This window comes from Haliotis asinina, chromosome 2 (assembly GCF_037392515.1).
Source record: "Haliotis asinina isolate JCU_RB_2024 chromosome 2, JCU_Hal_asi_v2, whole genome shotgun sequence".
In the NCBI taxonomy this organism is placed as follows: Eukaryota; Metazoa; Mollusca; class Gastropoda; order Lepetellida; family Haliotidae; genus Haliotis; species Haliotis asinina.
Genome location: NC_090281.1, coordinates 35,903,446 through 35,918,960, shown reverse-complemented (window position 1 = coordinate 35,918,960; position 15,515 = coordinate 35,903,446). Strand labels below are relative to the sequence as shown.

The 15,515-nt window shown below is 38.9% G+C and overlaps 1 protein-coding gene across 1 annotated transcript; it reads left to right on the top strand.

The window, feature by feature from the left end:
* The first annotated feature begins 122 nt into the window (after positions 1 to 122).
* LOC137272513 (alpha-tubulin N-acetyltransferase-like) lies at positions 123 to 14,659 on the top strand. The gene is made up of 11 exons (XM_067804902.1): positions 123 to 297; positions 1,642 to 1,705; positions 2,991 to 3,082; positions 7,148 to 7,319; positions 8,324 to 8,471; positions 9,740 to 9,793; positions 10,905 to 11,062; positions 11,875 to 11,960; positions 12,715 to 12,881; positions 13,240 to 13,363; positions 14,286 to 14,659. Exons 1-11 carry the CDS (start codon positions 200 to 202, stop codon positions 14,497 to 14,499), a joined length of 1,377 nt encoding a protein of 458 aa, XP_067661003.1. The 5' UTR covers positions 123 to 199; the 3' UTR covers positions 14,500 to 14,659.
* Positions 14,660 to 15,515: the final 856 nt, after the last annotated feature.

The following is a 15,515-nucleotide window of genomic DNA, read 5'->3' as shown; positions in this document are numbered from 1 at the left end:
TTACAATATGGGTTTGTGTTTGTCTCAAATGAAAATTCTAATTTTGATAACACTCTACTGTTTTCAGAAAGTCACTGCGCGACTATAATGTTTGCCTAGCGAAGTAAACATGGCGACGGAAAGCACTTGCGTAGTTGAATGTGAGGAACACATTTCATAATATCTCAAGAGCTGATGATTTCAACGATCTGTAACAATCATGGAGTTTGAATTCAGTGTAAACGCTTTACTTGAAGATGTCATTACGCGACTGGACCATCGTGTACTTCCACGGGGATCTCATATGAACAATGACAGGTGAGATTAAGAAATCTATTTTCTAAAGAAATTAGCTGGTAGATGAATGGTGAATGATTTGTGCTGCATAGCATCAAAGTGTGGTCATGAAATAGCTGGTGTCATGCAAGGTTACGGTGAATAGAACCGTTTGAAGCGCGTGAATACTCAGAATAGATATAACCATTGTCAACGACAGTGCGTGTTAATTATTCATATATGTCGATCAGTAACCATGTAGACAGGGTAGAGTATCACCGAACAATGCGGAATATGGTGAGAGCGACAGGCCCCATAAACATGCAATCTAGGTGTGTAAGAGGTAATTCTACATTTATATTATATATAATCATGCAAATATATCATAATGTCTGATGTTATTGGGTGAATGTCTCAGTAGCACTTAGATACTATATGACCGTCTCCTATTCTCGCGGTAAACACGTTTTCTCCAGAGATCGCCAATGCTTGGTACTTAGCGGTTGTTTACGTCACTGACCGGTAGCTAGGAAGTGGCCCAGGTCTGTGAATGTTCAAAATTTTGCAGTAGATATAACGAATGTTCATGAGTTTTTACCAACTTGGAAAAATCATAATTATTTCGAGCCGTTTCCTTCAGGATTCCCTTTCTTTACACTTAATAAGGTTACTTCCTCATTATGGCGTGAGAATGGAAGACGCCTCGACAAGTGAATGGCCATGCATATGTTAGAGGGAGAGTCTCTTCATTTTAAAACAACAAGCATTGACATGAAAAGAACTGTTTGTATTATTTTTTCATCCGATATCCGTAAGAACCACGAGAATGGGAAACGGCAGGATATATTCCAGTATAATTGGTTTTCGATCATATAAGAAATCCCACCACATATTATAGCATGACACATTCTTGTAAGTTCAATATTGAAACATCAGAATCATGAGGTGTTGTCAAATGTTGAATTTTCAGTTACATGCAAATTAAGACAGGACTAGATGTCAACTAAGGCTTAGTGATAGGGAGGAGAAATGATATATTTTTGGCTTCAATTTCCAAACTCTAGTAGAAATATGTGAATTAATGAAGTGAGCAGGCGATAGGTATCACTTAACATGGTGAAGCAGAATCCCAGACACAAGATAAATGTCCCATGTCGGCACTTTGGAGTTATGAGGGCTATCTAATGTTAGACAGTCCATTATGGCCTCATGAATATCAAATCAATCCACTTAATCTTCCCAAAGCATCAAGCAGGTCACCAAGTATGACCAGTCAATCCCACATGACTCTGGTTATTTTATGATTGTTATTAAGTAACAATCAGCAAACAATGTACAAGTGGTGCAATATGTTTATCTGGCCATGTTTGCCTTTTATGTTAACAGAAGCCGAGAACACAGAAAACAGCTTCTCCATGTCATTGACAGGATGGGGGAGGCATCAGCTAAGGTAACAATATTAAAGATACTATATACTCTGCAAGTAGAAAAGTTGTAAATATCTGATAAAGGTTTGCTGATAGTTGTACAAAGTGAAGACCAAATATGAATTTCTGATGTATGCATGCACTGGAAGTGATCATGGTGATAGGTGAGGCTGGGATAAAGTACTGACACAAAATACCCCACAAATTGTGTGAAACACACAAAATGTCCACCAAATCATGTGCAGAGGTGGCAGCCAAACAAACCAGTGTCAAACATGGATTTTTTGGCTATGAAAATGGTATGTTGTTTTATTTGTCTGTCATCACAATTGTACAGCAAGTGAAAAGTGAAAACATGACACAACTGTCAGAAGCTGAACCCAGCAATGCTATCACCTAACTGCACACAGGCAACTCAGCTTAGGCCATTGCCTTTATATCAAGCACCATAAATAGACCATTGATGAACTGTCATCAGACACATGGGTCAACTCGTAACCTACCCAGATCAGGTCAACCAGTAAGACTGCAACAATTCACCCAGACCTCAGTTTGATTTGATTTTCGATATTGGAACCTTGATTCGATCATTTTGATTCAATTCTACATACAAGTAAAAACATCAGATTTAATGTAACTTTCAGAATTGGCTATTTTAGCTTGAAATTCATCATCAACTTAGTGATGTCTACTAACAACAATTCTCACTGGATAATTAGCACAGAGTCATTCACATTTTGCCTTTCTTCAGCACTCGAATCTGCATGAGTTGGATTCCAAAATTTTGATCTGACTGTGTGGAAATAATTTAAATAGGTATTCAAATATCGCATTGAAATAGTGATAATGGTTAATGAAGATCTAAACAAAGATCAGATTTGATTTTTGATGCATCAAACTGAATTAGCTGCAGTCCTATCAACCACAAGCTTCAGCTGCTACACAGGATAAGCTCATATGGGTTCGTTGTGAAAGATGCTCCAATACCAGGATTGTGTAAGGATTTAGAAGTACTGTCTATGCATCACAGATATTTGCCTGTTTGCTTTAGTGCATTTCTCTTTTCCATACATGGAAGATGACAGACACTGTAGGGAATATTGTTCCTTACACTGCATGCAGGAAGAGAACAGGTTTGACACAAGGCTGTAATGGTGTGGGCTGCCATCTCCCTTTGTACACCTCTAAGGGGCACTTAAACAACATGTTACATAGATGTTTGCTGTACCTAGTCATGACTACTGTAACATCACAAGGATGTCTCTGAATTCTAATTATGGCAAGGATCATACTTTGTCATTGTTTTAGGCTCAAGGCCTGTATGGAGCCATCACAGGAGGGCGTAAACTGGAACTATCTGATCACATCCTCTATCTCATGAAGGATCCAGGTGCTAACAGGTAAGTGACTGTAACCATCAGCATGAGTCATTTACAAACCGAAAGACTGGTTGGTTGACTGGTTGGTTATTGTTCATCAAGGCTCTCAGCAATATTCCAGCTATTTGGCAGTGAAAATAATTAAGTATGGAACTGACAATTCAGTGATCAACAGCATGAGCATTGATCTATTGTGATGCAGTGATGTGTGTCAACCAAGTCAGCGAGTCTTACCACCCGATCCCATCAGACACCTCGCATGACAAGCATGATTTGCTGAAAATCAATTTTAACCTGCATCTTCTCAGTAAACAACATAAAGTATGTTCTTCAAGTTCATTGTCGCTGAGCTTCATGTCACTGCCATTAACAAGACAACTTTAAAAGGCAACTAGTCTTCCTTTGGACAAGAATAATTAACAGTCTTGAGTCTGGCACCCATGCAGTTGATCAGCTACAGGCACCTGTAACCAGAGATGCCAACCATTACGTTTTTCATGCCCATTTTACGCTATTACGCTTCACATTAAAAAAATTACGATTTTTAACCAAAAAATCACCGATAGTCTGTTGTGTGCAAAATAACAGAGGCGACAGGTTGCTAACACACCACTTATAGGGAACAAACTGTCGACTCACCATAATGCTTAAGCAATCTCAGCATTGCATGGCATTCCAGACGATTCCTACATTATGTTAGATAGTAAAAGTCACGTGATGTTTCATATCAAAGTAAGGAGCTGTGTGCACGTTTTCGCTGCATCTCAGTACTTCCGGTTCGTGATTCTGCGATCAAGATGTCAAAACGAAAGAGTTTCGACATGGAAGGCAATGAATCTTCTACAAAGCAAAAGAAATTAGTTCAAAAGTTCAGACAGGAGTATAGCAAGGAATGACCATGTCTGAAAGCGTCATGATTAGGTGAAACGCATGTTTTCTGTACATTGTGTAAAGTTGACTTTTCAGTCTCTCATGGAGGCCATTACGACTGCAAAAGACATGTTGAAACGAAAAAACATACCGATTATGCTACAGTCTGTCAAAGTAATAAACGTTTGTCAACTTTCTTTAAGCAAGAGACAGAAGTTAATTCCATTACAAATGCTGAAGTGCTCTTTACCCAGTTTTTGGTTGAACACAATCTTCCGATTGCAGCGTCTGACCATGCAACAAAATTATTCAAGAGCATGTTTCCAGATTCGCGAATAGCAAAGGAATACGCATGTGGAAGAAGTAAAACTACTGCAGTTATGAATACTTTAGCAGAAGATAAAACACAGAAATTGTCAGAACATATGAAAGTGGGTCCATTTTCAGTTTGTACCGATGGCAGCAATGATGGGACTAGTAGTCAGTTGTACCCAATTGTTGTAAGATATTTTGACAGTAAGCTTGGCAGAGTTGTGACTGTCTTGTTGTCAGTGCCTGACAGCAATGGGAAATCGAATGGTGAAAACATTTTCAGAATTATGGACACTGAATTGAGTCAGAGAAACATTCCTTGGGAAAATTGTGTTTCATTTGGATCAGATAATGCCTCAGTCATGATGGGAGTCCACAAAGGTGTGTCAAAGTTTGTTTTAGACAAAAATCCAAATGTTCACATACAAGGCTGTCCTTGTCATTTAATCCACCTAGCTGCACAAAAGGCATCCAAAGCTTTGACTTGCAACATTGAAGAGTTTTTGATAGACTGTTATTTTTATCTTGACAAAAGCTCTAAAAGAAAACATGAAGTGCAAGAACTGCAACAGAAATATGGAATGAAAGTTAAAAGAGTGATAAAGCATGTGTCAACTAGATGGCTGTCACTGGAAGATTGTGTCAAGAGACTTGTAGAACTGTGGGAACCTCTGAAAGAATATTTCATGTCACAACCAGTACCAAAATCAAAACAGAATAAACCAAAAGACAGTGAAAGTAAGAAAACTAAGAATCATAACCATTCAACAAAGGAAGAAATAAAGCAGCAACACTCAAAGAAAAATGATCATGCTGAAACGGCAAAGGAAACAACTAAATACCAATCAGGATCACAAAACAATTTGAAGCAAAAGGAGAAAAGTGAAAGTTCATCCTCTGGACAGGCTGCAAGATCAAAAGTTGAGAAGAAGAAACAAAGTAGAAGTGAGACTCTGGAGAAAGGTCATGGTAGTGAGGCAAGGATTACAAGAATACAGGCAGGTTTTCAGGACCCCAGAACCAAACTGTACATGCTCTTTCTGATAAACATTTTGCCCATTTTCAATAAAGCCAATCTGGCTTTACAAATGGAGTCTCCACAAATCCATAAAATGAAAAGGATTGTACAAGGAGTGTTAACAGATTTCTATGTGAGATTCTTAACTCCAAAAGCTGTGGCAGAAGCTAAGGACATATTTAATATTGACATTGAAAAGAGAAGAAACCAGAGAAATAAAGAGGAGATAGTTATTGGAGCTGCAGCCAGGACTTATATCAAAGACCAGACTGAAGCAGGAATGAAATCGGAGACAGTAGAAGATTTCTACAGAGAAGTCAGACAGTTTTTTGTTAATTCATGTAACTACATGCTGAAATCGTTTCCATTGGAGAAGGACCTTCTTCAGCATGCTGAAGTTTTGGACATTGCATTGAGAACTACTACAGAGTTTCTCTCTTTGGAGTATTTCATCACTAGATTCCCAGTTCTGACCAAATCCTTGCAGGCTGAATCTGGTGATGTCAGTGACAGTTTGGAATCAGAATTTCTCAGTTGTCAAGTAGACAGTTTGAATGAGGAGATCCTACAGTCAGAGAGAATTGATGAAGCTTGGAATTTAGTATCATTACTTAAAACCCCAGAAGGACAGATGAAGTACAAATTGTTGCCACAAGTGATGCTGGGTATATGTGTAATACCACACAGCAATGCTGATAGTGAGAGAATTTTCTCTCAAATGAGGAAAAACAAGACTGACTTTAGGCCAAATCTATCTGTAGAAGCACTTTCTTCCATGATGATTTTGAAATCATCCATGGGAGCTGAACAGTTGAAATGCTATGAACAAATCCCAGATAAGAATCTTTTGCAGAAAGCAAAGAAGGCAACATATGTTTCTCTACAGTAATAAAAATAAAGGTGAGCTCACTTAATTGTTTCATCAATACACTTCCAACCCCCCAAATTACACTTTTTATTCAACGTCATTACACGTGGGATCAAAATAGGGTTGGCATCTCTGTGTAACTGTTCAGGTCCCCATCTGAGAAAGCTGTCATAGAGCTACGCCTGAATCTATGCACAGTCATAGGAGGTACAACAGTTGAAGCACTACAATAGCTTTAAGAAATGGGGTCCAGCAAAAACTCCTTTAGCTGTTCATGAAGTAATATGGCCAGTGTCCACAGCCTTTGCACATCTGGTCACACTTTGCCACGTCATATATTAGATGCAGGGATTGGGAAAGGCAGGGGTCATGGGCCATTTTGCAGTTTAGAATAAAAAATGGCCCATTAAATTTTGAAGTTTACTATTGACACAAGGGCAGTGGCCCATTCTAAACTCAGAAAATGACTATTAATACTGAAAATGTCCCATTGTCAAAGTTCTTTGTCCCAATCCCTGTAGATGTTATGGATATATATTGTGTTACAGGGGACTGTGTTATGGATATATATTGTGTTACAGGGGACTGTGTTATGGATATATATTGTGTTACAGGGGACTGTGTTATGGATATATATTGTGTTACAGGGGACTGTGTTATGGATATATATTGTGTTACAGGGGACTGTGTTATGGATATATATTGTGTTACAGGGGACTGTGTTATGGATATATATTGTGTTACAGGGGACTGTGTTATGGATATATATTGTGTTACAGGGGACTGTGTTATGGATATATATTGTGTTACAGGGGACTGTGTTATGGATATATATTGTGTTACAGGGGACTGTGTTATGGATATATATTGTGTTACAGGGGACTGTGTTATGGATATATATTGTGTAACAGGGGACTGTGTTATGGATATATATTGTGTTACAGGGGACTGTGTTATGGAGAAGCATGCATTGAAAAATGATAGTATATGGTTACAGAGTTCATGTTTCTGGTTCCAGCGGCCGAGGTGCAATAGTTGGACTACTGAAGACGGGACACAAGAAACTGTTTGTGTATGACAACTTCGGGGTACAGCATGAGATGATGCCATTGTGTATACTGGACTTCTATGTCCATGAGTCCAGACAGAGGCAGGGGTGTGGCAGGCGGCTCTTCGAATACATGCTCAAGGTGAGTCAGTCGATGGGGTAATAGCCAACCTTGGATACAAGCTGATCTTACTATTTGACGTGTAAATCATTACCAAAATTACATTCCGTAAAGAAGTTATAAACAGAATACCATCTGCCGATTTAACACGTACTTATGACAGCTCGGCTATGCCTCTTATGTAATTGTTTGAAGTCAAAATACTCAGGAATATAGAAGTCAAAATACTCAGGAATAAGCAACATACACTTTTCATAATGTTCTTGTGTAAACCATGTATGTATACATACACCAGTCGGTGACTTACGCCATTTGACAAAAGTCTTTGTCAAGGTGATGTAAGTCCAAATCACTACACAAAAGTATACCTTAAAGGGTGGTAAAAAACAGTTCAGAGATAATTAGTATCAGGTGTTTTTTACCCAGACTAGCCATACAGGGACTATACTGTTGTAGTGTCTGTATGTAAGCCTGTAACCATGGGAACATACCAGGCTAAGACATAGTCTGTGCATACTGTCTCTTGATGGTAAGATCTGTGATTCTAAGTGAACTGCTTGGCCTTAAGTAATTCAATCACCATGACAATGCAACTCAGGTCACTGAGGTGCGACCAAAGAAACTGTGATTCATTGTCCCATAAAATCCCTCAGACTTATGGTTGTTGCGAAGCGCCATGAAGACCCGGGTTAGAATTGATCTTCAGTAACCCATGCTTGTCATAAGAGGTGACTAATGGGATCAGGTGACCTGGCATGCTGATGGTTGACACCTCTCAGCATATCCCAATTACTTAGATTGATGCTTATGCTGTTGATCACTTGATTGTGTGGTCCAGACTCAGTTATTTACAGACTGATGCAATATAGCCTGAATATTGCTGAGTGTGGCATAAACCTTAACTCACTCACTTTTCTGGCCATCAATAATTGCTGAGATCAAATGAATGACTGATTATTCAATCAACTGCTCCAGCACAATGACAAACAGTGAAATCTCTCTGAGTATGGTTACCTCTATTTCAGTGTGAAAATGTTCGTCCTAATCATTTTGCCATTGACAAGCCATCACACAAGTTCTCAATGTTTCTGGCCAAGCATTACAACTTACGGGCTGTCATACCACAGGTCAACAACTTTGTTGTCTTTGAGGGATTCTTCTCAAACAGAACTGGTAAGTTGCTTGGTTTGGTATTAACTAAGCAATACCGAAACATCATATATGATTTTCTAACCTTAATGAAGGAAAGAATATAGGATCAGATGAAAAGAACATTTTTCACTGCTGAAACAGTCACTTAAACGCCTTCTTAGTTTATTTAATAAAATAACATTTATTGTCATGATACAAATGAGTGTTTTTATTTAATTGACGGATTATTTGTAATGTGTATCGACTTGTGGAATTGGGAACATATGGAAACATTTAGTTTTAAAGTTTAATTTTCAATAGATATTGGACATTTCATGAGCATTGATCAGGACAATAGTTTATCAAACATCAGTCATTATCATAAGTGGTAGCAAGGTTTGAACAGAGTTGCCTCCCATTGTAGCAAAAGTTTTGGTGGTTTTGTGACTTAATCTAAATTTTCCTTATTTATGAATGATAATAACCCTGACATGCAAAGCTCATCTGACATAGTTACTTAGCTGTAACTAGCATTCTTTGTCATTTGAATCAATTCTTTTGCTGTTTATAGCTAGGGTTGCAATGATTTACCCAGACCTCAATTCGATTCAGTTTTCAATATTGGACCCTTGATGGGATCATTTTCAATTTGATACTTCATACAAGGAAAAACATCACCAGGTTCCATTATCTCCCAGAGTCAGCCTTTTGTAGCATGAAAAATCTATCATCAGCTTGGTGATGTCTGCTGACAACAATTCTCATTGGATAATTAACCCAGGGTCACCAACCATTTCAGCACTTGAAACTTGCATTCCGGCTTTGTGATTCAAATACCAAATCGAAACAGTGATAATGATTATCAAAACTTGAAACTAAGATGTCAGATTTGATTTTTGATGAATCAAACCAAATCATTGCAGCCCTATAAATCACCAACAAATCTGATCCTGATGATAAAGCCTTCTGATGAAGAATAGATAATGCTAATTTAACAACAGTGTGTTTAAATATCCACAATATTCAATGTGTATGGTTTGTATTCTCCTTTTATAAATTCCTGTTTACGTTCAGCTTGAATACCTGAAAGTCTAATATGTTACTTTGCATACTTTAAATGGAGAATTCTGGAACCACAATTCTGGTGGAAATGTTCACCTGACATGAATGGTTAACCACCATGAAAATCTCAAAGAGAGAGTGACTGAATCAGAATACTTTATCTGATCTAAATGTAACAGAATTAACATCGTAATTATCACTCGATCACTCACTGAATGAATAGTCATTAAGGCATCTCTGTTTTACAGATGTGGATCAGAGTAGATCAAGAAGTGGTCGACCTCCAGTTTACAGAAAACCAGGTAATAAGCTGTGTTAAGGGAAATATGTTTTGGAAGACTTCAAAGACTAAACAAAACTACCAAACTTCGGATTTTGAAAGAGGGGTACCCCTAAAATGAGTTTCATTATGAAGGAAAATAAATGGTGATTTGAAATAGGATACTGTGGTGTTTCACAGTTAGCAGTGTATGATATACTCACCTGCTAGCCTGTTGCTGGTAAAAATCCAGTTGGGCCAATAAATTTCACTGATCACTGGTCCAACTGGCTAGTAAATATATCACTCTCTCTGTGTCTTGTTACATTATTGTAACTTGTAATTCATGATTGCAAGATTATGGCTGGATAAAAATGTTCATCTCATAAGCAGCTTAATGATGAAACCCATGTTATGCCGACAATATCTTATTATCATCTATTTTTGTAATATTTTTATTAGTTTCTACATTTGAGGTAGTGAATTAATTTATGGACTAGCAAATTTCAGACAAACCTAAGCCAAATGGCCAGCAAAATTTGGAAATTAATTTGCACACTGATGGTTAACACAGTACCTAGTAACATAGAGGTCACAGGAGACTTTAATGAATTAGCTAGTATTATCATATCCAAGTGGTGTAGATTGTTGCAGGAATATTGCTGACTGCTACTTTTAACAAACACATTAAATAAAGTTAAATGAAGATGTAACTTTTTGCAAATACATAGAGGATATTTGGTCTATTTGGCCTGACAGAGTTCATATTTTCATGATTAGTTGACTTGTGGTATATAGTTTTGAGAGAAGTAAGATGATGATAAAACCTTTCATGAACTCTCATGATTTGCGATTCAAAGTTTTTGCTTTTCTTTCTCTAAACCAAGATACACTAGAAACATCTGTATTGCATTCCTTAAGAACACATAAAACATCTCGGCCCAAAACTCACCTCACCTCTGTTTAGGCTTGTATTTTCATGATAGGTGAACTTTGTACTGTTTGTTTGATAGTGTCCTCTACTTTTGACAATAAGTTAAGCTGATAAGAATCTATTTCACACACTCTCATTATTTGTGAAACTTGTCATTTGACATTGGCATCTTTGTTTTTGATATTTTTTGGATATATTGATGAAATTATGTTTCCTACAGAGGATCAGAGGAACATTGGAATGCACAGTAGAGCCTACACGATAGACAGCAAACCACCTGCTGGTTATGTGCGTGGTCGGCCACCGTCTGGCAAGTCCTCTAACAGATGTCCAAACCCACCTCCAGTCAACCCACATGACGGTCAAGAAAACAATCAAGTATGTCATGTTTTTAATGATATGTTGTTATGTTCATGTCATCTGATTATACAGAGCCATGTTCCAGCTAGGCTGTTCACAGGCACTTTGTATTTACCTCGACTGATGACTGAACAGCACATCATATTATCAATCTCAACTCCCTGGGGAGGATATAACACTTGCAGCCACACCAAGCTAATGAGGCTTATGACATACTCATTTACAGCTGAGTGAACATGTTGTCACAGGACTATGCACTACTATCTTGGTTTACTGCATGTTTGCTGTACCTGTATATTCTTGTGGTCACCATTTGGGCATTTACCAATGGAAATCATTGTGGACTAAACACTAGGGGTTGTGACAACACTGAAAGAGTCTGCACACAAAGTTGTCTGAACTCCAAGGTGCTTACTTCCAGTCACAGGTGGGCTAGATCCCAACATCTCGAACTTGCTGTATATATAAGTCTGGCTTTGGACAGTCCATCCATCACTGCCCCTTGTGTTCCAAAGGATCCTTGTCAGAACCCTTATCTTTTACATATAAGATGCTTTTCTTTGGTTTGTTGTTTGATTCCAAAATTGGCAATATTCCAGCTACAGTGCAGCAGTCTGTAGATATTTTGAGGGATGTTGGGTAGCAGGATGCTCATTCAGCTGAATACCTGGCTTCGATTCTCTGCGTGGATAAAATGTCTGAAGCCCATTTCTGGTGACCCCCAATTTGATATTGCTGACAGTGGTATAAATCATCACTTACTCACTTAGATGCACCCAGTGTTGTTTATGTAACCCAACAGGCATAAACCTTCCAACTTTCATTTTCAGAATCCCGAGATGATTGATCTTAACTTGAATTCTCGTCCAAACAGTGGCTCCAAAAAGACAGAGATGACCCGTCATAGGAGCCCCAAGTAAGTTCAGTTGATATGAGGACACAAGTTGCTGCAAGTGGTTTGTCAGGACCAAATGTGTCCTCATGAGTTTCACCACCAAAGTAGTGAATGTTGAAGACTGGCAACTGATGATTTTCACGAAATGACTATGAAGAGTCAATGTGTCAAAGTATATAATGGAGAGGATCTCCTTGCAACACTCTTCAGGAAGCTCAAAAACAAACATATTGGGGTACTCAAGTGGTTAAGGCGTGAAGCCCATTTCTGGTGTCACCCACTGTGACCTCCCGTATTGCTGGAATACTTCTAAAATGCTGTGATAAACTAAACTAAACTAAACTAAACTCACTCACTCACTCACTCACTCACTCACTCACTCACTCACTCACTCACTCACTCACTCACTCACTCACTCACTCACTCACTCACTCACTCACTCACTCACTCACTCACTCACTCACTCACTCACTCACTCACTCAAGCATGGGTAAAGCCTGTAATTAAGCAAACATTTCCATGTTTCCATTAATGAAATAGTATTGCAACAGACTTAGACCCCAACCAAAAGGTGACATTTTGATCATGTTCATATAGGATTAGTTAACTCCAAGGACTGATGTACTTAGGTGAACACCTGTCCTGTAGACTAATGTTGAGATATATGAATTTCCTTGGTTACATTCCCAAGCTAAAAATATGAATTGAAAGGATACACATTTCAACAGGTTCAGAAATCCTTCATAAATGTGCTTCTATCACACCTGTCTTGTAGCCCAGTGCACCTGGACATGCGAAGTTTGTCAGCCGGCAGTAACAGCAGCCGCGGCCTCGGTGCAGGCATCAACATGAACAGCCAACACAATGCTGCCCCACCTGACACCCGTTTACAGAGGCACAGCAGCCTAGACAGGCTTAATGCACTGGAGTCAAGAGTACAGGGTATTCAAAAGAGACTATTTACAATTTCTGGCAAAGGGGATTGATGATGATTTTTGGGGGTTACCGATTTTGTTCTGGGGAAGTCACCTGGTCATGGATTTTGTACACATCTGGAAAATCATATCCTTGACTGTTGCTAGAAACCAACTTCATCGTCAGTCATCTCTTTCTGAAACACAACTTTCAAATTTATGAAGCGCTGTTCATTTTCAATTTCTCTGACCAGACTGACAGTCTCAAATCTACTTAGAATGATGCTTAGTGTCAAGTTGGAGCTAGTCACCTCTCAAAATTTGCCATATGCTGACATGTATGCTGCTGTTGTGTGTCATGTTGACACTGTGCTGTGGTCCAACAGATCCTGGCCCACCAATGTTGCAGCGAGCAGGTCCTCCCCCAGGCTATGCTGAGATGATGAATCTCCATCAGGACTACCAGGGCAGGCAGGGACATCTCAAACTGCAGTCACACTCATCATCCACGTATGTCTAGCATCTGAATCTCCCTATCTTCCACCAGTGAAGATCACGCTGATCAACTGATCTTCTGTGACCTATCCTTGCCATAAGAGGCAACGAATGGGATCAGGTGGTCAGGGTCACTGACTTGGTGACACCTATCATAAGTTCCCGTCTGTGCAGATTGATGCTCATGCAGTTGATCAATGGATTGTCTGGTCCAGAGTATTTACAGACTGACTTCATGTAGCTGGACTTTGCTGAGTGCACTGTAAACTAAACTAAACTTGCTTGCACACTCACTCACTCACTCACTCACTCACTCACTCACTCACTCACTCACTCACTCACTCACTCACTCACTCACTCACTCACTCACTCACTCACTCACTCACTCACTCACTCACTCACTCACTTGAAATCAAATCAATGTTCATCATAGAACTGGAATGTGTTGTAGCATATGATGACCTCATTCCCATTGTTAGTTCTCGGGAAATTATCTTTTCAATCTACAACTTCATATATAATTATCTTGTTATTTGTTTAAATGAAATAGGGGTTCACTTAGAGTAGATTATCAGTGATATGGTTTCTAGAGAGATTTTCCAGAAGTTTTGTACTTTAAGAAATAGAAGTATTTGACAGTGGTATAAGAATCTATTCCTAAAAATCACAATCACCATGATATAATAAAGAAGGTATAATCCACTAAGTATACATTTTTCCTTATCCCAGCTTATGCTTTACTTTTCTAAATAAATAGCAGACTATGAAATCACTGTTCCTGAATTTTTACAATGTGGATATGACATATTTGGCCCCTTTTCCTTGACTATGAAATAACAGGAATGTTGCTAAACATAGTGTATAACAATATTCATTCACTCTCTTGTCAAAACACTTTTGACATACAATTAATTTCAAACCCTGCATCATGTTCTAGCCTCCCACAAGTCCATCGGCCCCCGCATAACAACAGTTACCACAACCCTGGGGGCCGGACCCCGGGGCCAGTGCTGTACAACCCCCTATCAGCCCGGTCAGCCTTCACCCCATCGCCAGCCACTCACAAGGACACCACCTGGACAGTCCATGGCATCGTCCCCAACCACAGGAGTATTGCGTCTCGACACAACATGCACAGTCGCTTGTGGTGACCAAGGCTGAATGGATCAATATGAATCTCCTATAGTGAAATCACCGTTGTGTGACACATGTACAACACCATCACTGCTCAGGGTTGAATTGTTTGATCACAGGCCTTGCATTTTCCCACCAAACGAATGTCTTTAATCCGTAGAGAATGAGATAAATAAGTGATACCATGCAAGGGATTGCTTCTCCATTGAGTAGCAGTTTGTGCTTCACACAGATACATTTGAAACAACAGTCTCCATACACTACTTAAGGAGGTGAGAAAACCTGTGTGAAATGGACCTGGGACAAATTGAACAAACCAGTGAAAAATGTTACATATATTTTATTTTACATATATAGATAAATATGCCCAGTAGGTTTTGCTAGTTAATGTTCAAGGAGGGTGAAGGAACAGCCTGCCAGAAAGGGGGAAGGTTATAATTGCATTACAATACATGGCAAGTTTAAGGAAAGATTGTGACCTGATTTGTGTGGAAATCTTTGAAAGAATGTAGTTAGTGAATGACCAGGGTAACTGAAAGATTAATTTATGTCTGATAATAATTGTAACAAACAACCCATTGCTATGAAACATACTTCCACATTTGAGTCAAATGTGTGAACTTTTTCCACTGGTTTGACAATGTATCCAAAGTATCACTGTTACTGAAGTACACTCTGTTACTCTTACTGAATGTAGTGAACTCATCCTTGGAGATCTGGGATGGAATTGATGATGATAATGAGGAGGCAGTGGAGGAAGATGTGGAGGATGCAGAAGAATTCAGTGACTATGAAATATTTCCTAGGTCTTCATCGATCGAGGGTGTTTTGTGGTTTATGGAATGGATGATGATAATGATGATCACTATGAAGATGGTGATACGAAGTGGAGTGGATGAGGATGAATTGAGTGAAACGGAAAGAATTCTCTAGGTCTTCATGGGGAGGAATTCTGTGAACCCTGCAGAAATATACCCTAGGTCTTCATCGATCAGTTGCTGCCATTCACTCACACATTGTTTTGTTCAGATAT

Coding starts and splice junctions, on each gene's coding strand:
- LOC137272513 (XM_067804902.1), top strand. CDS start 200: ATGGAGTTTGAATTCAGTGTAAACGCTTTACTTGAAGATGTCATTACG. Junction 8,472..9,739: donor ATTCTTCTCAAACAGAACTG/GTAAGTTGCTTG, acceptor TCTGTTTTACAG/ATGTGGATCAGAGTAGATCA. Junction 9,794..10,904: donor TCCAGTTTACAGAAAACCAG/GTAATAAGCTGT, acceptor TGTTTCCTACAG/AGGATCAGAGGAACATTGGA.